This window comes from Danio rerio, chromosome 20 (genome assembly GCF_049306965.1).
Source record: "Danio rerio strain Tuebingen ecotype United States chromosome 20, GRCz12tu, whole genome shotgun sequence".
NCBI classification, from domain to species: domain Eukaryota; kingdom Metazoa; phylum Chordata; class Actinopteri; order Cypriniformes; family Danionidae; genus Danio; species Danio rerio.
The window spans coordinates 40868083-40892814 of record NC_133195.1 but is presented as its reverse complement, the minus strand read 5'-3'; the positions used below and the strand labels follow the sequence as shown (position 1 = coordinate 40892814).

Genomic DNA, 24732 nt, shown 5'->3' with positions numbered 1-24732 from the left:
AAAAAGCACTTTCTGTTAAACAGATTATAAATAAAATTAATAAAAAGTAAAAGTATATAAAAATATACAGGGTGGCTAATAATTCAGCAGGGCCAATAATTCTGACTTCAACTGTATGTAAATGAACTATACCTTTAAATAACATTGTATTGCACATTGTATTTATGTGGCCTGTTTTTCTGCCAGCCAGTACAGTAGACATTCAGCAGGTCAAGGCCCCTCAGCTGATCTATTCTTCCTCATGCCACTTCCAGATAACAGAGCATTTGAATTTGAATAGGCCAGAATTGGACAACAAGCGTGCATACTGCTGTTTCCTGTAGCCGGGCAGAGGCGAGGCGAGGTGAGCGGCGTGTGTCAGTAGGCAAAGCACATGGAAAGCAGCGAGAGAGCGAGCAGGAACTGTCCTGTCTTGCTCTCCCACACATCGCGCCGCACGCTGCATGCTGTGCGCAGGCACAGACTTGAAAAACGCCCTCTTTTCGCTTCCTTCTCTTTGTCAATGCAAATCGCGCACCGTCCAAAAGCTGCACCGCTGCAACGGAGCACGCTTCCTGTTCGACAAGGTGCAGCGAGAGCTTCTGCAAAGGTGGAAGGATGTGTGTGGAGATGACGACGGGCCTGTGGCTTTCATGCCCACCAGTTTGCCACATGCAAGTGTTGCGTGCGGGCGCTCAGCTGTTTCGATAAGGTCAGACGGCGATGGCTGTTTCTGGCATGGCATTGCATCACAGTAAGAGACCCATTAGATTTGAGCCGGGTTCAAGTGATGCGTATCTCCCTGTATCTCTCAGGCTCCCTCTGTGAACCGCTATCTTACTCCGGATGTGTGTCAAAGCTGGACAAAGAAGCACTTTTGTGATGCCTCTTTACATCAATCTGTCTATCTAAAGATGACCTCAGAATGCATCACTGATGTTAATGAAAACTGGGTAATAACTAGGTACTATACCTTTAATCTAGCATTGAACATTACTTTAACCCTTTAACTGCACCATCAATCTTTTTTTTTTTTATGAATTCCATTTTTTAACTCCCAATGTCTCTTGTTAACACACATGCTTTCTTTTTGTTGTTGTTTTTTTTTTTAATAATAAAACCAAAATCAAGTGCAGAAGTGCAACAGGATTATGTGTAAACCATTATTTAAATTAACCATTTAAATATATAAAATTTAAAGCAATCATTCTTTAAATGACTTTAATAGTGATTTGGTCAAAATGGTCAACCATGCAGGCAGTTAAAAGGTTAAGGGGATAGTTCACTCAAAATTTAAAATTTACTCACTATTTACTTTGTGGTTGTAAGTTTTTATTAATTTATTTCTTCTGTTGAACGCAAAAAAAAAAAAGATATTCTGAAGCTTTGTTGGGTGTAACTATTTATAAAGTAACTAGTTACTGTAATTCTGATGAAAATGAAAGGTAAGAGATTACTTTTGATTTTTAGCTTTTCTTAAATACTGTATATCAATTCAGAGAAGTGGGGTAACTTTTTTGTTCTACAAAAATATAACTCTATTTTTGAACTAAAGATCGGACATTTGTCCAAAAACTGAACAGTTGCCATGAAACATTGAATGAAGTAAGAAAGTAATAATGATATTTGGTAAAAATAAAATGTACTGTAAGTTTAAGAAATGTTTCAAGTTTTGATACACATAATGTTTAACTTTTTTTTTTTAAATTAATGAATTAAAGAAGTTTAATTTATATTGTCAATGCAATGTTGATTGGGCCAAATAAAATAAATTACTTATTGAGTAATTACACTACTTTGCAGACAAAATGATAATAATATTAATATTAATAATAATAATAATAATAATAATTTTTTGGGGAAAATCTCCCCATTCACCACCAGTATGCAGCATCCACCTGGATGATGTGACGGCTGCCATATTGCACCAGACCGCACACCACACCCCAGCTGATTGGTGGAAAAGAGACAGAGTGATAATATGGGGATGATTAGGAGGCCATGATGGACAGAGGCCAGTGGGCAAATTTGGCCAGGATGCAGGGGTTAAACCCCTCCCCTTTTGCAAAGGACATCGTGGGATTTTTAATGACTTCGGTTAAACATCTTATCCAAAAGATGGCACTAACTAAGCAGTATAGAGTCCCCATCAATATACTGGGGCATTAGGACTCACACAGACCACAGGTTGAACGCATACTGCTGGTCTAACACCACTTCCAACAGCAACCTAGCTTTCCCATGTGGTCTCCCATAGCAACCTAGCTTTCCCATGTGGTCTCCCATCCAGGTACTGACTAGCAGCAGTCCTGCTTAGCTTCAGTGGGCGACCATGTAAGAGTTGCAGAGAGCTAGCTGCAGAAATTAAATTTGAATTGTTGGGTGAAATCAAGAAAAGTAGTTTAAATAATTTTCTAAATTAGTAATTAATTACTTTTTTGAAGTATCTTACCAAATAGCCATACAAACCAGTAGCCATTGACAATGTAGAAAAATTATATTAGTCAAGGGCTGATGCTTACCAACATTTCTCTGTAAATCATCCTATATGTTTAACAAAAGTAGTTTAAAACCACTTGAATGTGAGTAAATGGTGAGGAAATGTTCATTTTTGTGTAAACTGTCCTTTTATTTTATTTAATTACCTTATTTAACCCAATAGTTTTCTATAGGTAAGTACATGTTTAGTTAAATCAAGTGCACGTCCTGAAAATCTACATAATTGGATTACTAACATCATTCCATTACTAAATCCCAGTATGCAGATTACTAAAATAGCACCAGATGGCCTTGAAATCAAAGACTGTTGTCATTTAAAATTTCCGGTAATTGCTTTATACTCACACAATCTGTTTTAATCACTTGCAGGTTTTCAGTTCACTTTATGTACCTGGATATCTGTTCCTACATTTTTAAGTCATCTTCCTGATTTATTTTTATTTTTTGGGGGGTAATTATTCCTGATGCTGGAAAATGTTTGTATCCTATTTACTGTATCGAGTTGCTCATGAAAATGACTTTTTGGCAGTGGTTTGTCAGAACATAAGAAAAGCCTGATTGGGGGTTATTCAAGGAGAGCTGTGTTTTTACTCTCTCTTTTCCTGTGGCGCTGCTAGAACAGGTGGTGAGATGAGCTCAGTAGCATTGGTTGGCAGAGGCTGTTGGTTGAGTTGGTGAGGTGGCAGCTGCGTTGAGCACTGAGCAAAAAGTAGCGCTTCCCCCTCCCTCCTTCCCTCCCCGCCTCACTTTCAGCACACCCACGTGCCACCAGCCGAAAAAGAGCTGCTCTCGCCCCACTCTCGCTGCCACGGGATGAGGTGTACTAAGTGGGCGATTGGGGGAGAGTGGTGTTGCAATCAGTGCAATAGAGAGATTTTAGTGTAGGTCAGTGGAATGTTCGTAAACAATAATCTTGTTTATATATTTCTTGTTAATGGTAACAACTAAATTATTATGAAATTCCATTTGATTTAATAACAGGGATAAATCTGGGATATTTCAGCAAATATTGATTTAAATTGTAAACAATTACTGGAAAAATTATCCGATAATTAACAGTTTATGTATTTTGTGATTCACATGTATTTTTCTGTTTATTTATGGTCATTAATTGTGGGACCTTGATTGCTGTTCTGTCAACCTTTGATGTTGAAAACTGAACTGTGCAGTTTAACAGAGGGAATTTAATTAATATTTTAGTTGTTTGAAACAATATATTGTTTAAGAAATAATATACCACATATAGAATTAAGTTTGTGAAATAACAGAAAAAGCAGTATATTACTGGCAGTTTATTGTCCTGTAATTTACAACACTAACCTTTTAATCACTTAAAACCAGTGTTGTTCTAGTTATAAAAATATTAACTAGATAAAATTACTAGTTACTTCATTCAAGAAACTCAACTACTTTATTGATTACGCACACCAAAAAGTAATGCATTACTGTTAAAATAATTTTTGAGTTACTTTTCCAAAGAACTTTTTTAATGCTCCCATTAATAACGTCACTTAAGTGCTGCATGGAGAATACACTGTTGATCAACTTCACAGTTTTAATTAATTTGCATGTTTGCATAAACTAAAACAAAAGACAGACTTAAACAAAAGTATATTTTAAACACAAATTTGTTTACAGTAAGTCAGACCAGCAGCATAGTAATAAAATATCACAAGGTGATAAACCAGCTGAATAATATATTCAGAAACAAAAAAGCAAAAACTAAAGTTGCTTCAACTTTATAAAAGTTTGTATCTAACCCCTAAACATGTTCCTTCACAGCTTGAGTATGAAAACTAGCTACAATATACTACAAACACAAAAGCTTCATGAAATACATAAATGAAAATAATCTAAATTATCATTCAGAATCAATTTGGTGAAACTCAGCACCAAAAAACCTGCTATTACAGACAGCCATAAATTTCATGCGTTTTAAACAAAACAAAAATACAACAGCTGCCTAAAAATTTTATTTATGAGCAATTGTCAAACTAACCACAAATTAAACGTAGTATGTCAGCAACTTATGGAAAGTAAGCTGTGTATCTTTTAAGTGCAAAATCTGCTGTTGTGTGCAAATGTGAGCTTATTTATTTGAAACAATAAAAATAGTAATACTAGTAATTGTAAATAATAATAGTAATGTTAATAGTCTCTTGCACACGCACACTTGGTCTACCTCGCGTGCATACAGCCTCATACATCTTCTTTACAGCGGTTGGTTGGCATCCACCAATCCCACAATGCTTCACCGCTGTAAATAGGAAGATGTAGGCTAGACTGCAGCCAAAATGAATTAATTTACAAAGTAATGGACAAACGTTGGGCTGGGTGATTTGGCCTAAAATCAAAATCACGATTAATTGAACATTTTAACTCGATTTCGATTAATGAACGGTTATTTTATTTATTTATTTTTGCCCTTTCTGGACCACCTACACTCGTTAACTCTTCATTGCTGACCAATCACAGAGCTTGCACCATGCATCATCACAACGTGTAGCTAAATTTTTTGAGAGGTCACTATCGGTATCATTCACAGCGAGGGGTAAGCAAGGGGCGTGAAGGCTGAAGAAATTGACCTGGAAACATTAGATCAATTATAGGTTCTGAATGTTGATTTCGATTACTTTTTGATTAATCGCCCAGCCCAAGACAAACACATCATGTTGTAACGATAATTAATATATTTAAAACATAATGCGTTAAAGTATTAGTTACTGTCTAAAGTAATGTCATTACAGTAACACATTACTAACAGCGCGTTATTGCCCAACACTTCTTAAAAATAATAAAATCTCAATAAAAGTATCATTTTCAAACTTTTCAACATCAAATGTTGATCCCATAATGCAATGAAGTTACCATAATGCAATTCCAAAGCATAAATAAATGAAAAAAAAAAAATCACAAAACATGGGAAATTAAAGGATATTAAATGGGGTTTTAATTTTAAGGATGTTGTTAGTATTTTAGTATATGCTAAATAATTAGTTTTATTCTAAACTTAGAAGAAATGTTATTAGTAGTTTACAGAAAATTCAAAAATGAAATTTTAATCAAACACAAAATTGGAAACTTTATTCATAATATACATTATTTAAGTTCTAAAAACATGGAATGTTCATACTGATATTGTAATTTTCTGAAAATAAATGAAGCATTTTTATTTCTAGCTATTATTAAATATTTAGTTTTTTTTATGCATGCTTAGTTATTTATTCAGCATTAAATGAACACTTTTCAGTACATACACATTTTAGGGCCTTTTTAAAAATATCATAAAATTATTGATTTCATATCCAAGATTCCTCTTCTTTTACTTTCAACAGCATTCTCATCTTTCACTTCTTTCTGAAGGTGACCTACTTATAAGTAAGCATGGAGTATTTCCCCCCATTGTGTGGTATGAAGCAGGTAATCCCTACTGTATGTCATCTGTCATCCAACACTCCTGCATATGGAGGATTTGGCTGGTGATGAGGGGTCTAGAGGGGGTAGGCCGCACGATGAGTGCCCTGCTGGGAATGGAACACCTCCGACACTGGCCTGTTGGCTCATCTTCCCAGGTCATTAATCCAACATTCTGTCATTAGCGGACCCACGCTGTTCCCCAGCAGCTGTCCTTCACACTTGATCGCAGTACATTGAAGTGCTTATTAAACAGAGCACAGGGCTGGACGGTGGGCTTCTGTTGACACAAACGAGCGCTGGGTGACCACTGGGCCTCCCCGGAATCATGAAGGGTGCTCGCCATTCATTAGCGGTGCTCTCTCCAGCTTAAGATGCAAACAAGTGGCGCTTTAAGGCCCCGTTTACACTAATGCGTTTTAGTTTGAAAACGCATAAGTTTTGCTACGGTTACGCCATCCGTCCACACTACGCCGGAGTTCTCGAGCGCCGAAAACGGAGCGTTTCGAAAACGCTGGAGAGGCCGTTTTCATTCTGAAACGCAGCTGCTCCGTCTCAGTGTGGATGATGGAAAACGGAGACATTTGAAAACGGAGGCGGGGCTGCAGACATTCGCCTCTCTGATTGGGGCTTTTCCTGAATATTAAGTAGCCTAACACGCACAGTTCAGTCCTGCATCTTCTCCGTGTAAGTTAAAACTTCGCAAGTTTGATCATGGCTGCAGTCTCTTCTTCTCAGTTTGATATGGAAAACAGACTATACCGAGGACACGGGTAAATCTTCAAAGGGAACAGTGTACTTTATAACTTCATTCACATCACCCTGGCTACGTTGTTTTACTTTCTCAACAATAAAATGTAAACATATAAGGAACTGCCTATTTTCATTTTAATATTAACAACTAAACAGACAGCAAAAATGTTGAGGCGCCGTGCTGCAAATATGAGCGTCATCTTCACTGTGTGCATATTTATAACAAAACGGAGCCTACAACAACTGCCTCCTTTCAATTTCAGTGAAAATACGAAACACACCCTCTCTTTGCTGAATATCAGTTTTAATCGATAATGGCCATTATAAAAGTATAACATACAATAAGTTTATACATTATAGGAAATAAAGGCAAGCGATCAGTCAATATACAGAATGTACGTGCTTACATTAATCATTAACTTATCTTTGCGCTTAGCCAAAACACGTTACCTGAGAACAAGTAATAGATTCCAATGTCCAATGAATATGTCGTTAAATAAAGACAAGAAGATGAAAGAAATATTCCGTTTAATAAATATAGTGAGATTAGATCCAGCGGGAGATGCTTGATGAGAAGTCCGACTAGCACAGCTCTCATCTGGGTAGATTGGCTACAGCGCTTGCCTGAGTGTGTGTGTGGTCACGTGATGTGCGTTTTCAGCGTTTTGGTGTGGACGGAGAGCAGTTCAGAAACGCTGGGTGAAACGCGAGTGTGGACGCGGATCGTTTTCATTCTAAAACGCCGTTTTAAAACTAAAACGCACTAGTGTAAACGGGGCCTAAGATGTTTGTTTTTGGGTCAGGAGACTAACAACAGCACACATGGGGATTAGGAAGCGCTTGCTTCATTTAAGCAAACAGGATCTGATAACTTCTGCAACATCAAACTGAAATTATTGCCATTAGTCGATTGCTGTGTGTAATTGGGCAGTTAGCAGAAGTGAGGTCATGCAAGATCACGTCTTTGACCCTTTGCTAAGCCAGGGTCAAGACCTTTTTGTTAACTGTCATTCTGTGAGAAAAGATTTGTAGAATGTGCCATAGAAAAGATCATCGGATTTACAAGAATACGTAAAGCACTGTAAAATCTTTTTTTTGACATTCATTTTTAATGTTCTTTATACACACTACTGGTCAAAAGTTTGGGGTCAGTTGGGTTTTTAAATGTTTTAAAATAAGCCTCTCCTGCTCACCAAGGCTTAATTTATTTCATTAAAAATACAGTACAAATTGAAAAATTGTAAAATGTTGCACTATATAAGTAGTTTTTAATTTAATTTAATCATTTATTCCAGTGATTGTAAAGATACATTTTCAGCTTCATTACTCCAGTCTTCAGATTTGCATGATCTTTCAGAAATCACTCTAATATTAATTATTATTGTTATTATTATTTATATGATTATTATTAAATGGCAATAGTAAAAAAAAATGACTGAAATAATAATTTCATTATAAACTACATACAATAATAAATAAATATTAATAAGTAATAAATAAATATTTAATAAATAAGTATTTAACAATGTAATTTCTTTCTATATTTAATAAATACTGCAATGATAAACAGTATTTCTTTTTAAATTATTATAAAATTACAACAAAAAAAACTGACCCCAAACTTTTGACCAGTATATATATATATATATATATATATATATATATATATATATATATATATATATATATATATATACATATATATACATATATATATATATATATATATATATATATATATATATATATATATATATATATATATATATATATATATATATATATGTAATGATTTCCCTCCAAGAATAAAAAGTGAATAAAATGAATAAAAAAGAATAAAAAATGTTGTGAACAACAGTTGTGAGATAACTCCTTAAAAATATTATTATTATTGTTATTATTATTATTTAACGCTTTCAAAAGATAATCACGTTTAATCAGAACAAAATAAAAGCCTGTATTTACATACATATTTTTAATTATTATTTATATTTTAAATATTTTTATTTAGGCAACGCAGTGGCACAGTAGGTAGTGCTGTCGCCTCACAACAAGGTCACTGGTTAGAGCCTCGGCTGGGTCAGTTGGCGTATCTGTGTGGAGTTTGCATGTTCTCCCTGTGTTCGCGTGGGTTTCCTCCAGGTACTCTGGTTTCCCCCACAGTCCAAAGACATCAGTACTGGTGAAATGGGTAGGCTAAATTGTCCGTAGTGTATGAGTGTGAATGAGTGTGTGTGTGGATGTTTCCCAGAGATGGGTTGTGGTTGGAAGGGCATTTGCTGAATAAGTTGGCGGTTCATTCCGCTGTGGCGACCCCGGATTAATAAAGGGACTAAGCCGAAAAGAAAATGAATGAATAAATAATTTTATTTATATATAGACAATATTCATTAGTACACATACATCATGTATATACAAACTTTTATTTTGGTGGCGATTTATCACGATTAATCATTTGACAGCACTATTATTGTAATGTTTATATATATTAAAGGATTATAACAAGATTTATTATATATAAAAGAATTAAATTATATTACCACATTTCTACTGACATTACTGTATCTTTTACTGAATTTTCTCAAAATTCGGCAATACAATATATATATATATATATATATATATATATATATATATATATATATATATTTATAAACTAAAAGGAACATTTGGTCATCAATTACACTCCACTCCCGCAAACTATTCTACATAAAAAAGGTATTTTGAAGAATGTTGATGTAGCCTTTGGTTTAATGACTTGGTATTTTCTTTGTAATACTCCTGCTATGCAAGTCAGCAGCTGCATTAACTGTCTGGTTATCAACATTCTTAAAATATCTTCATTTGTGTTCAGTAGCAGAAATTCATATTGATTTGTAACAACTTGAATGTGATTGGTGGGAACTGCTCTTTTAATAATTTACTATTATTATTTTTTTATATTTATATCAGAGATGCCCAAAATTGGGCAGTGGGTCAAAGGCATTTTGTATACTTTGATTTGACCCGTCAGAAGGAAAATGATTGGGAAAGGTTTAAAGATTATGCCTTTAACTGAGCTCATTTCTATTTTAATGTAACCTTTTGTTTGTTTTATTGTTGAGCTAAATAAAAAGCAAACAGAAATTTAATGTTTCAACTAAATGTTGTAAGTTAATCAAATTTTTAAAAAATGTTCATATTGTCACTTAAAGAATAGGGGACAAAGCAGTAGACATCAGCGTGCAAATTAAGGCATGAATATTGGCATTGAATTCCATTGAAAAATTTATTGAAAAAAAATCCATTGAAAAGTTAATTAAAGGATTTTTTTTAAAAATGGTTTTATTGTAATAAATTTGTTAAATAATATACATTTACAAAAATTGAATGCATTAGTACGTACAAACTGTTAAAGTAGTTTTTATTTCTAAAAATTATAAAATTACCCATGGCAACTTTAATATAATACAGTTTGCTATATTTACTTTCGGCCCACATCTTTCAATCAAGCTTGGATTTGTGGACTCCGTAAGAAAAAGTTTGGGTACCCCTGATATATACACTAAAGGAATGTTCGGTCATCAATTGCCCTCCACTCGCTCCAAACTATTCTATATAAAAATGGCTTTTAATGTTTCCATTGGGTTAATGCAAGTCTGCAGCTGCATTAACTGTCCGGTTATCAACATTCCTAAAATATCTTCATGTGTCTTCAGTAGCAGAAATTCATACTGATTTGTAATAACTTGAATGTGATTAAATTATGAGTAAACATTAATTTTGGAACGAATTGTTCTTTTTAGTAGTAAACTGCTAATGAAAGTATAATGGAAACAATTGGTTAGAGGAATCAGAACTGGAATTACTAGATTCTTAATGATTCCTATCACTTTTATTACACCCTTTTTATTTTAGCATACAACATTAAATATGAGCCATCCTGCTTTTCTGACATTAGTAAAGGTGATTAATAAAAACACATTGGTTGGCCATTATAGGATATCTGTAATCTGTCAATGGATTTAATTACGTTAATTAAGCTTTATGAAGTGTGAGAGAGTAAAATACTTGAACATTTCTGGATGTGCATTACACACGTGGTTCTGATCATCTTCCTTTTGTGATGAAGGACAAGATTTAAATCAGAGTCTAAAGTAATAATCAATTTCCTCTTAGCCTTTGACTTGTTTGCATGCAGGATTGCCAACATTTCATATACTTCATTTCTCGCCTTAATGAATGATTTTGCTTTGACACATATAGAATGACTTTTATAAAATGTTGTTCTTTATTTCTAAATAAGAAAACTCTGCTTTTGGATCACCCAATACACTAGCATGGGAATGTTTTTATTAAAACTGCCATCTTCACATAGTCTGATGATGAATAGCCTGCTAAATCTTTCCCTTGCTCCAATTTACTGCAGGGATTAATAGAAGCCAACGTTTAATTACGGCATTCGAGCAGAGACACATATTAAAGCTCTTTGTTCTCCTCTACATGAAAGGTGATTACAGGTGTGCTACAGCTCGATGTATCGCTGCTTTGGAAATACACTTCAGTCACCTTTACTAATACTCAAAAATGTTGGTTTTAAATGTCAATAAAATGAACTCATGTTTGAGATGTTCGAATAAATAGACTGTAAATAAAAGCTTTTTTGTAAAACACCATTTTTAAAGAACATTTTTTATTATTGACGTAGTTTGAAATCTTTCTTGAAATTTTATCAATTCATTTATGTAATATTTTACTGAACTGTCTCTTACATATGTCATATGTATGGGGTGACATAACAAAAATGAAGAAAAATAGCACTTATAATATAAAAATAGCATGATTTATCATAGATTTATCTTCATTGTTTGGACACTTTACATTTTACTTCACTTTACATATAGTGCTAATTATTTTATGTGAAATTATAATATTTCTTTTTTTCTGACTTGTTGAACATCACATCAAAGGACAATAAAACTTAACAATTTTATAGAAGTTCTAAAAAAGTCAAGTATGTTGTAGTGAACCAGCTACTTATTAATAATAAATCAAAATTAGTTATAATTAATTAAAATATTTACACTGTAAAAAATTACATGATCAATTAGTCATGACAACGTTAAACTATGTTAATCATGTTCTAATTTAATTTTATAAGTTACGCAAGCTATTTTTGTCAGTTTAGGTTCAAATGACTTATAAGGTTAATTTAATTCAGATTAAAAATGTAAGGCAACCAGGATTTTTTTTTTACCTTGTGGATATACACTTTTACTTGACCTCTTTGGGTCACGTGTTATTCTGAGACAAAAACTTGCATTGTGGACAACATGGGCTTTATAGTGGCATGATCTTGAATGGGGTCCTTCAACTTATTCAAGTTTTTAGTGGAATTGCTGATTTAAAACTAGCATATACACTCAAAAAAAAGTTTTTTTTCCCTGCCTGTTCAAAATACTTGTTTAAAATAAGCTAAAACAACAAAATTCTTGAGATTTTTTGGGGACAACTTAATTGTTTTATGTTTAATCCAACTGTTTGTTAATAGTTAATCAATTTGTGTTGAAACAACATGAATGAATTGTGTAAAGCCCTGTTTTTTTTTTTTCTACAGTGTAGAGTCACAGCAGAAGACATGGTTTCAGTGACAAAATGCATCAAGTTACTATTCTTTTAAAAATAATTGGATGAAAAAAAAGATTGCCATTTATTAAAACAGCCATTTGACCTGAGGTATTTATTAATGCTTTTTTTGTTTTAAAGTTTTTTTTTTTTTTTTTCAAAATGTAAAATATGCAGTAACAGCAGTTTTTATATCACGAGATTCAAGGAGGACAACGGAATGTTTAACAATTTACTGCCGGTGTTGCCAAATTGGGGGGTTTCTCACCCAATTGGGCAGTTTTGAATTCGATTTTGCAGGTACTGTAAAAAATGGCATTAGCTCGTTGACAAAATTTGGGCAATTTTGAAACGTAAACTTTATATGCAACTTATTTAACGAAACATAATTATGTGCTCCTATTCCATTGAGTTTGTAGTGACCAGTGCACAGCGCAAACCACATGAGCCCAGGTGAATGAAAGTTGTATCAAAATTTGACTCCCTGGACAAATCTGACTCCCCTTCGTATGCACATGCATAACGCAGCACCTGCAGTTAAACACAGAGGATTATCATAACACTTTTATCAATCATTTTTTTCCCCAATTGACAGCAAGAACAAACATTCCTAATTATGTTCAAAAGAATTTAAAACACCAAATGGGATGAATTTATGCCCCATTTTGAAAGTAAAACATACTCTAGGTAGTGTAATCTCACACAGTGTGTGGGTGAGAAAGGGGCAGTGTTTCGATGTGATCCGATTATGTTGTGGTTCTGTGATTGCTGGTGTTGATTGCTGAATGGTTAAAAATGATGACAGCCAAAGCAACTAGATTAATTTAGATTTAAAATGAAATAAAATATTAACCTAACATTTTAAGCAGTTTTTTGTGCATTCAGGTGGGTTATGGACAGCTTATGGGCTGGAAAAAGTCCACCATATCTGGCAACACCGTTACCTGCATTTTACCTGATGACAATACTACTAATAATAATTTTTTTAGTCACCTGTGACCTTAAAAATGCAAAATCATGTCAACAACCCATTTGTCAGATTTAATTTAGCTTATTTAATGTCAGCTCTTCATATCTTGCATCCTTCTAGTTTCCCCTGCTGTTATTTCATTGGTAAACAGATTTGTTTAAGACTTGTTGAGGTTTGTTTAAGGTTCTGACTAAGGAAACTCTTACTATATTTCACACCGCTAAGGCAGGGAGTTACAGACTTATGAATCAAAGCTAGCAAAGTGCTGACAAAAACCCATAGCATATTACTCACCTGACTCTGTCACACAATTGCATTTTCCACCATAACAGTCCCTCCAGACAATCTGGAAACAGAGGTTGGAATCAACAGCGTCACTGGATTGAGTTTTTCTGCCTCACAAATTAGCTTGATAATCGTCTCTAGCAAGACAAACAAAAAACTATACTGTAATTCATATACGTGCACCCTAAGGGGTCATACGTTTAGTTTTGCTAATTCATTTACACAAAAACTGTGTTTTAAGGCCCTAAGAATGCAAACTTAAAACAGGTTTTAAAGTGAAAGTTTCGAAAACAATACTATTATTTTGTAAAATTCACAAATGTGATTTTGTGAAAACACCGATGTCATGCACATGTGTATTACATATTCAGTCTATAAAGGCGTGTATTAGTTCTTAGTTTTGGGCACTCAAAACAACAATGGTGGACTTAAAGCCACCATTAAATAGTGCCCCAAAATATAAATACATTTTAGGCTGGTCTGACTCTGCAGTTTACATTTCAATTGACTGAGAATACCATTCAAATAAAAATGTCAGGTTTCCAAAAGCCGTTAACAGTAAAATGCTAAAGGTGTGCAACATATATAATATTCCACAACTGTTGATAAAACAAAACTAGTCTATTTGTCAAATTTGACTGTTTTAAATAAAAAAAAAAAAAAAATGAAAGCTTTACATTGTTCAGTAGCCCTTTAGAATGGAACTTTTCATTTTTTGCTAATTATTGTTATGCATAAGTTTAAATGTCCAACACTAATTGGCCCAAAGAAAATATAATTGATGCTTTTGTGTTGTGTATGACAAATTTTGACCTTGCCATCTTAATGTTGCAACATTAAGATGGCAACTTATCAGACCCGGCAGACTTCTGTTGTATCAAGTGACTTTTGAGTTACTGTTTTCTATCAGCTTGAACTACTCTGGCTATTTCCTCTGACCTCAGCTAGGCATTTTCATTCACAGAACTGCTGCTTACTGGATAGTTTTTATTTTTGTCATTCTCTGTAAAGCCGAAAGATGGTTGAGCATGACCATCTTGATCAGCTGATTCTGAAATACTGGCTTTTAATACACATTCATATAACTCTAAAGTTTAAAAAAGGATACATTTTACACAAAAAAAAAGTATTTTAAAGACCAGCATCACAATATCTACTTCATATAAATGTCACAGCGTTGATTGTTTAATTGGTTCACCTTCATTTTATTTATTTATTTATATTTTTTATGTTCAGTGAGATAATTCTAGCCTGTGTTGGGCTGAACAAGTGCACTGAAGTCAGGTTAAATGTGAGGTGGATATGTAATGTAATAATAATCACTGAGAGAGGATCTGTATCTGGATTTGCTAAATCGTTAATCTGAGGTAGTTAGTCTACCTTTGTTACTGTGTAATAGGGTATATGATCTAGTGTTTCTTCCCATACTGCTGCACTTCTGGTGAACGCATAATGTGACTTTTTCTGTTTTATACAGTTTCTTTTACAGCATTAATGTTGGTATGTAATTAAAATATAATCATTTAACTAGACTTTGGGATTCATTTAGTTGCTCAAGCAAAAAACGAGATGAAAAGCTGTTTACATGCACACTCCCGTCAGGATTAGCAGGCTAGTGCAAAAGCTCCATTGAATATAGTGTGGTAAAATAAATGATCATATTTTAAAGACATGGTGGGGGAAATTGTAATTTGATGCAGTGCTTCTTGTACAATCTGAGACCCACTTTATATAGGCATGTGCATCCCTTCCTATTTGCACATTTGAAATAACAAAACTGAGCTGGCAAAAGATGCTATAAGGGAAAGTCTTTGAGAAAGACTTTTTCTTACTTGCAATATCAGATCTCCTATCAGAAGGCCCTGTTTGTGGATGAAGCAACATGTGGCCTGGGGACTATAAAATGCCCCGGTCTGGCCTATGTCTTCCTGGTCTGGTCAGGGTATGCGTTACCAACACGTTTATGGCCACTTTTTAGTCCCATCACATTAAAGTGATTTTTATATAGAATCATAGGGTACACAACAATATGTAGACTTCCTGCATCACAAATACCAAACTTTATTTAAAAATTAGCAGTTTATGAAAAATGTATCACTTTTTGACCATCAGATCTAAAACATGGACATATATATTGCAATTGTGATTTTCGAAACTATTACATTGCTTTGTAAACGTTTTTTAATAACATTTGATAAGTCTCCCCATACAGTTTGATAGAGCGTTTGGACTCAGAAACCGCTTCGCATGACGTCACACTTAACTTGCACTTGCATGCTGCTGCCTCTAATGACAATGTGACATATTGCCTATAGTAAACATGCACCATTGCACCTGGCAAAGTTGGTGAACAAAATTGTCGAAATGTTACTGTCTGCGAATGACACAAGAGCTTTAGGATTTTATGTTAATGATCTTAACCGTGTTCCAAATATGAGCAAAGGTCTCAAAATTGAAATTACATGAGGTTGAACAATTAAAACAGATTTTTGGGGAGGACAAACACTTACTGTATAAGTTGCTTCGATGTGATTGGCAGATTAGATATTTGTGTTAACATGCACCTAATAAAGTGATTTATTGGTGTTACTTATTTAAAGTAAAATCCTCATCCCCACTGAATAAAATCATTTTGGTCCCTGCCAATGTTTAAGACACGATTAACTCTTTACCTTGTACTCTAAGATTTTTTAAATTAATTTATTTGGTTAAATTGGGTTTCTGACACTACTCAGCAAATTTTAAATGTTGTTGTTTTATAAATAACCTACACCCAAAAAGTTAACTAGACAGTTATGACTTATGAGTGACCAAACATTGCAGAAAACCCCTTCATTCATTTTCCTTCGGCTTAGTCTCAGGGGTCGCCACAGCGGAATGAACCGAAATTCATTCCGGCATATGGTTTACGCAGCAGATGCCCTTCCAGCCGCAACCCAGTACTCGCAAACAACCATACACTCTCACATTCATTCACACACACATACACTACAACCAATTTAGTTTATCCAATACCGCATGTCTTTGGACTGTGAGGGAAACCGGAGCACCCGGAAGAAACTGATGTGAACATGGGGAGAACATGCATGCCAACTGATTCAACAGGGCTCAAATCAGCGACCTTCATGCTGTGAGGCGACAGTGCTAACCACTGAGCCACCATGCCACTTTGCAGAAAACTTAAGTAGCATAAGTTTTCTACTGCCCAGCATATGTTTCTGAGACATTGCAATGTACTGGCAGCTACTGATGCGCACAACTTTGAGTCTTTGCATTTGATTTGTGTTAAGCAGCTCTTCATCACAGGAATACGGAGGAAGGGAGGAAAAGGGCTGCCGCTCCTCCTTCTTTGAGCCGGAATCCCTTGATCAGCACACTGAGAGGCTTTACAGAAGCCCGTGCCGCCAAACGCAGTGTCACGGGGTATATGATGATTGCAGCCGCTTGCCGTATCTGCATGCGCGCCGCTTCAAAGACTCGAGCTGTCTGCCTAGGCGCATTGATCCCAGTCTCTCTTAAAAAGAAGAAATAAAAACACTGACAATATTAGCAAAGAGATGAGCCCTTGACTTGACGTGTGTCGAAACATGCCCTGCTTTAAGAGCCCACCGAGCAGACTGCGGAGTCTTTTGAGTAAGACAGAGGAGGGGGGTAACTACACTTCACCACATGCTTTTTTAAATGCTGAATGACTGTGCAGTGGAAGAAACGGTGGCATTTTGTTTGCTTGAGCGGTATGATCAACCAGCTTGTCTGGGCCACTGTGTGACAGGAAGAATTGCAAATAGAGACGTTCTTACATTGACAGCCAAAAAAAAAAAAAAAAGGAAACAATGCCTTAACAGAGATATGAAATGTGTGAGGAGATAAAATAAGACCTGTGCCTAGGATTTCACTATTATTCGAGTGTGTTACTTTGTTTGTAATCCATCTGGTCTTCTTCACAACCGACCCCATTAGCATGATTTGTTTTAAAACCAGACAGCTTTACACCAGCCTAGACTCGTATTTATGCCAGACTTTTGACTATGACAAAGTCTGGTCTTCATTGCGGCTAATCCTGGCCAAGAACTGCCCACTTACAGTAGATGGGAAGAAATTGTTCGACCAACTATGTTTTGCTTTTGTTTTGAAGTGATGTCAAACGAATGAGATTAGTATGACTTTTTTTGGAAAGAAAATGAATACTTTTATTGTAATAAATCAATCAAAAGTGGTAGTAATGACAATAAATTATCTAAAAAATGTTCTATATTTAAAAAAATAGAATACAGTTTTTCTGAATACATTTCACAAGATCGCTGTTTTTGATTTAATAAATAGACCATTGTAAGCAAAAGAAAATAATGCTTTCAAAATCTTCAATCTTTTTTCAATCATTTTTTCAAAGTTGTGTGTGTTTGTGTGTGTATATAATATGGATTTAATTTTATATCTTTATATTTTATATTTCTCAGTCAGTGGTCAGGCTATGAATATATTGTTAAAGGGATAGATCAAAAATAAAAAGATCTCATCATTTACTCTCCCTCATGTGGTTTTAATGAGTTTCTTTACTCTCTTGTAAACAAAAGAAGATATGGTGCACTCACACTACGCTATCTAAATCGTGCCCAGATGCGTTTCCAGGTTCGTTTGACAAGTGTAAGTGCTTCGAATTCAGTTGGCAGCCCTGACCCAGTTGGAAGAGATGTGCCAAAGCATGGTTCTGTTGAGCTTTGGTGCGGTATGCTTGTAGTGTGAGTGCAAAGCGCGCCTGAGACTGAAGATGCGACGTCACTTTTAAGAGACTGTTTCATATAGATTTATTAATCATTCTTACTTTTTAATGAACACAAATTGTCATAGTTTATTAAAATGATACAAACACCTTGCTGCACGACAGCTGATGCCTTCAGCAAACCTCCTAATACCTGCAAGACGAGGACTTTTATGATAAAATGAATAAATAATAAAATGCAGTGTAAGTGCAGACCATTAGGGGAGATGGGAGGGGGGACAAGCGCGCTTCAGCATTGTTCAAGCCAACCGTATCTAGTACCTAGTGTGAGTACGTCCATATTTTGAAGAATGCTGGCTGCTAGGACTCACTGACTTCCATAGTAAGATAAACAATACTAGGTACCATCTACCAGCATTCTACACAAATAACTACTTTCAGAAGAAGAAAGAAACTGAAATAGGTTTTAAACAAGTGAAGGGCGATGAGTAAATGATGACATCATTTTCATTTTTGGAGTGAAGTTTTTATTTAATGTCGTAAGTTATACTAATTTTATGCTTCAGTTGAAACCATCATAGCAAAAGCACAAAGCCTGGTGGCTAAAACATCAGTATTTTAGCACTTGTCAAGCTTCAGAAAAAAATATATAGAGAGATTTTTTTGTGGTTGTGAGATAGATGGAAGATTAAACTGTCGTTTCGCGCAGCCCCCTGACTCTCTGATCTTGGTTTCCTCTTCAGAGAGGGGTTGCCACCTGCTCAGTGTGATGTCACTGATGTCTGCTTTCCCCTGCTCAACATGTGGTGTGATGCAGGGTGGTTGAGTGAGAGGAGGTGTTGCTGGTGCACATGCACACACCGTACTGGGAGAGCTTAGGAAGTGTGAGCTGCACACAGTGTCAGGTCTCTGGTGCTCCCAGCAGCCCATGCTGAATATACTCCGCTTCCTGCCTGTGCCGACAATCTGCTCTCTGCTGACTGCTTCTGTGTGAGCGCTTGTGCGTACAAGTGCAAACACTGTGAAATTCTGTTCCTTTGAAATGTCAGGTGTGCAGTCTTAATGCAAAACTCTGTTAGTCACAAGACACTGATCGGTTCCCTAAAACAAACTTACCAGGCTTTGTTAGATCAAAATAAGAAAGTGACTTTAAATGGCCCCTCAAGTGCCTTGAAATTAAGGATGTGCGCAATGACGCTGCAGTATCTATATATCAATCAGCTGATATTCTGGTATTGATATTTTCCAAAGTATCGATTTTTTAAAATTGTGTTAATCAATTATTAATAGCAAATTTTTTGTGCAGGATGATCATTAGCCAGTCAGACAGCATAGTTTCCCTGATTTGGATTTATTTGTCAAACAAAATCACATTCACATTTGAAATAATAAGCAGTATCAGCATTGTTAACATTTTTACAAAAAGTATCGGTATTGTTTTCCCTTTACATGTTGTACTGCGTAGGGTTGTGTACCGAAACCGCTACCTTTATAACCAGTAGGAACAGAACAGAATCAGCATATGAATTTCGGTGCCTATTTTCTGTGCCACTGGTACTGCAACAAGGATGTAAGAAGCATCAAAGGGTTCATTAAAGGCAAACAAAGGTACGCATTGTGCCACACCATCTCTAAACATTTAATTCTAATCAACTTTATGGGATACGGACACCATCGGCAATGTCAGAAGTTTGTTTTTGTCGCTTCAGGGAACGCATGCACTCAAGCAATGCATGCAGTACAGTGCATCCGGTGAGCGACTCCCTTCAGATTCATCAACATGCATGATCATGTTCATCAAATTTGCTTAAACTAAGCTTTCTAAAGTATGGCTGTATTTTACAAGCAAGGATTCTGAGACACCAATATGAAGCAGAAGCTAAGAAGGGAAACACGTCAAACTTAATGAAGCATTTGAGGGCACAGAGAATAAGCTTAAAAGCAGAGGAACCCAGTCTTTGACAGATTGCAACATCATCTGGCACTTTCACTGAGTGCATTTTTACATGGACACCAATACGATTAAGACAATACTCTGAATAAGAGTCTACCATGTAAACAGCGATTTTTGATTACCTTAAAGAGCTACAGACACCCGCATCATGAAAAGCGAAGGTTTTTCCTTTCCATTCAGCATGCGGTATCAAATTCCATTAAAACAACTCTCTTTCACCAGTTCTTTCTTCATATTTTCATCCAGTACCTCGGTTTGTCACAGGGCCACGAACAAAATGTTGCAGAATGAAAGTGAAAGTCCCGAACTGCAGTTAAAGTAAAAAAACTAAAAATGAAACACCCAAATTTACACGAAACTCTGCAGGAAATGTGGATAGTGCGGTGATGCAATGACATTAATCAGTCTATGTGCTTTAACATGTAAAACAGGATCATCAAAGGAACATTCAAAAAGCAACCAACACAAAAAAAAAAGGGTTCCCTGATTTTGATGACAGCCTTTTCACAGGTTTGTAGCACGCTAATGTTAATCGCATAATGCAAATCTTAAATTTATACTAACAAACACAAATGATCAGAAGAAATATATTAATACAATTCAATTCAAATATATACAATTTGAATTTACTTTAAACTTTAATTAAATTGTTCAATTAAAATTATTACTTTTTTTTACATCAAATTTAGCACACTAGTACTGCCCATCCATACATGAAATGCGCAACTTTGTTTGATGTGTGATGTTATTTCAACTGAAACACAAATACAGGGCAGGGCATATAGAATAGCTCCTCCCTAAAAACAGCCAAAAGCATTTTGTTTATATCAAAGCTCTGCCAGCCAGAGTTGTTACACTGACATGACAGCCACAGCCACAGCCTACGATAGCAATTCACAGACTTTTTACTGTCCACTTAAAATACATCATTCGGTGTAGAATTCATATGGGTCTGATATGTTACCATGCCTCTAGCCCATTAACTGTGTAACATTACCATGAAACCAGAATTTGGTTGCATGTGCATATAGTATGTACTGCATGTATGTATTAGGTTTGTCATGATACTGGAATTCGGTACCAATCGATACTGAAATTTTAAAAACAGCCATTTGTCTGCTACCATTTTTTTTATATTGGTTACTCTACTACAAGTAGCACATAGTTCATTTTAATGTATTTACTAACATGGAAAAACAATGAACTATACATTCATTAAAGTATTTATTCATCTTCGATAATTAATGAAAATACAGTTGTACCTTGTTAGTTCACGTTTACTCAGTGTGCATTAACTAATGCATTAACCAATGCTTAGTAACTAATTACTAAATGATGAAATATAATTAATAAATGCTGTGTAAACATAGTTCATTGTTTGTTCATGTTAGTAAATACTTTAACTACCATTAACTATGTAACCCGTATTGTAAAGTGTTACCATTATTTCCTTAAATATGGAACATTTTGGGTAAACCATCAGTGTGAACACTTGGTAGCATGTGAATATCTGACCTATTTTAGCCGTGTTCTGTAGGGGCGGGACACTTTATATACAAGACCGCATTTGATTGGTCTGAAGACCAGATGAGAAGCTGAAGTGAGATTTTGTTAATGTTGAATGCTTGTATTTTCTAGTTGTATGTGAATCTTAAGCTAGCACACTAGCTTATATATAACAATATATTGATACTGAAGTATTACGTCCACCTAAAAGGTCTCAGAACCAAAATATCTCAACCTCTGCTCACTTTCTCCCTCCAGTGTGCCTCTGGCCAAAACAAATTGTGTGGCAAAGCAGGAACATTTTAAGTGCGACTCGAGGCACTGTTCCTGGAGGACTGAATCTTGGCAGGGCTGCACCGGTAGCATGGCAGGAGGGGGGTTTCACTTTATCTCAATTCTGTCGGTTTCCTCATCCCATCTGTGAGCTTGGCAGCCTTGTTAAACTGACATTGCTAGTCTCCTATCTCACCTTCTAATTTTTGCCCTGCAGCCCATCCAAGAATTGCAAGTGCATCCGTTCTCCCATGCTGCCGGTTTCCATGGTGTTGAGGATCTGTAGCGGGTAAATACTTGTCTTTATTTTTTAAATGTAGTGTCCTCAGGCTGGGGTTTAAAATAATCGTTAAAAAGGGATCGCTCATCCAAGAATGAATTTGTGGTATTGAAATCATACTAAAATGATAATTGTCTATGAAATCAAATCAAATAGAAAAAAAGAACTAATTATTTGAATAATTATGTCATTTTATAAGTATTTATGTCTTTTATATGAAAGTCATTTTAGTTGTCGCCACACCATCATGTATTTTTTATTTTATTGTAAATTATGAAATTAAATTAAAAGAGAACTAAGAATATGTTTGAGTAAATAATAATAGTAGAAAATGTGTAGAAAATAATACAGGTTTGGCTTTGCTTTCCTGGGGCAAATAAATATTGAAGCAGCATTTTTTTTTTCAGCTCCAGACTGTAATCCCGTTATTGCATTTTTGCTGAGGTTTCTCCATAAATTTATGCAGTGGCTGACTGAGGATTTTGTAGTAAACATTTAACACTGTCGCAGGCTGCATGTTTGTAATGTTTTAAAGATTCAGGAAGGGATGTGGGAAAATTTAGGACAAGCTTTGCTGTGTTTACGACAATTAGAAACAGCAATGTGACTCCCAATGAGACTGAGGCTCAACATGGGAAGCTTAACTGTGTTAATTAGCCCTGAATAGGTACAACGGTGATCTACCTAAACCACTTTGGGAATGTAGGTACCCAGTACACTCCAATTTGATTGGGGAACTTCCAATTACTATGATACATACACATCTTGCACGTTGACATGTGTAACATTCTGGTATTGCTTTGCATACAGTATATTCAATCTTGAATTGGCAAGAGTGGAAGAGTGGATGCCAGAGGGAAGACAATTATAGTCTGGCTGTTTACAAATATTGCACTTTTGTAAAATGTTGAAAACATTAAATAATACCATACAGTAACAGTCTATTAAAGCTAGATGAATGAATTGATAGATTATTGATGGAGAGTGGATATGGATAGACAGACAGACAGACAATTTGATAGATAAACAGACAGACAGACAGATAGACAGATAGATAGACAGAACAACAGACAGATAGAAAGATAGATAAAAGGATGGATGGATGGATGGATAGATAGATAAATAGATAGATAAGACAGTACGATAGAATGATAGAATGATCGACAGATACAGTAGATGGATGGATGGATGGATGGATGGATGGAGGGATGGATGGATGGATAAACAGATACATGAATAGATGGATATGTGGACTGATTGATCAACAATTTATAGATAGATTTATGCATAGATGGACTTTGAATACATCGGATCTGTGATTAATAGAAGCAAACATGAAAAAATGAATGGATTGTGGGAGATTATGGGTGAATATGTGGTCAGAAGAACAGAAGATTGATGGAAGGATGGGAAATAATTCATTAATTCGGTCATTTAAATAAGTTCATGAAAGAAATATTACATAATAAAACTCTTGAATTGACAGGACCTGTGTAGGTGGAACAGAATCGTAGTCTGGCTTTTTACAAGTGTCCTGCTGAGGGAAGCACTTTATTGGCTTAGACTATCTGCTTTGTGTAAATACACAGCACTGTAAGGCCTGGCAGTAGCAGGGTGAATTGATTTCTTCTACGGGTAGACCCAGGATTTGTTTGTGGACGACTGAGACGGTTGCTGTGCACTTTTCTGGCTCTCTCTCTCTGTCACTGTGCTGCATCAAGGCCACTTTCAACCCCAGTTTCTTCCTCCTTTACTGTTTACTACTCCCTCCCTTTCCTCACACTCTCTGTCGCTCCTACACTTCATCATGTTTTTTTTCCTTCTGACACTCTTCCCCCCCCTATCTAACTCTGAATATATTGTCGCGTCTGGCTGTGAGTGTACTTTAAGCACATGCTGCAACCTTGATAGATGTTCTCTTTCTCTCTCTTTCCCTCCTCTCTTTCTGCATCCTGGCTGCAGGTCTGTATTTCTCTTCCCCATCGAGATCAGGATCTTTCCCCTGTGTGATGTCACATGCAGATCTAGGTGAACAAATGGGCATCCGTTTATGTATCTCTCGTTGTGCGGATGGGCTTTGGGAGAAACCTAAATTTAGCAGCTCTGTGCTCTCTGTTGTGTTTGCTGTGCATGGCTTAATTAGCTGTTGAACGCAGCATGGAAGAGTACATCTTAGATGCATTATATAATGCGTTATATAATTGGATGTATATTTCATGTTGAATGTTGGAGAGGGAGGCTCTCTGCTGTCCCATCCTGTAGTTGAAAATTAGTGCTAGTGTCAGTAAGAAAGTACAAGCTTATGCTCAGTTTTGGAGATTCGAGGCAGCCTGAAGGAGAACTGCTGCTCTCATTAACCTAGTTAATACATTTGGTTGAAATCCATTAAAAATATAAAAATATATACAGTTGAAGTCAGAATTATTAGCCCCCCTTTGATTTTTTATTATTTGTTTTGTTGCTTTTTTAAAATATTTCCCAAATTATGTTTAACA

At 35.4% G+C, this 24732-nt stretch overlaps 2 protein-coding genes across 11 annotated transcripts in view; one reads left to right on the top strand and one right to left on the bottom strand.

Annotated features, from left to right (window-relative positions):
* The window catches only part of aig1 (androgen-induced 1 (H. sapiens)), a 252745-nt gene that overhangs the window by 130120 nt on the left and 97893 nt on the right, over positions 1–24732 (bottom strand). The window contains exon 3 of one of the 3 annotated variants that reach the window (XM_073933551.1): positions 13514–13641. The exons of 1 other annotated variant lie outside the window; for it this stretch is intronic. In XM_073933551.1, coding sequence (XP_073789652.1) covers positions 13514–13536 — 23 coding nt within the window. In that variant the 5' untranslated portion in view covers positions 13537–13641. The remainder of the gene's footprint in view (positions 1–13513; positions 13642–24732) is intronic. One more of the 3 variants, XM_068215678.2, reaches the window with a different exon arrangement.
* hivep2a (HIVEP zinc finger 2a) overlaps positions 1–24732 on the top strand; it is a 124330-nt gene that overhangs the window by 18869 nt on the left and 80729 nt on the right. For 2 of the 8 annotated variants that reach the window (XM_068215499.2, XM_073932827.1), the window contains exons 3-4: positions 22175–22246; positions 24200–24265. The exons of 2 other annotated variants lie outside the window; for them this stretch is intronic. The gene's annotated coding sequence lies outside the window, so the exon portion shown is untranslated. The remainder of the gene's footprint in view (positions 1–22174; positions 22247–24199; positions 24266–24732) is intronic. 4 more of the 8 variants (XM_068215500.2, XM_068215501.2, XM_021468461.3 and 1 more) reach the window with 2 other exon arrangements.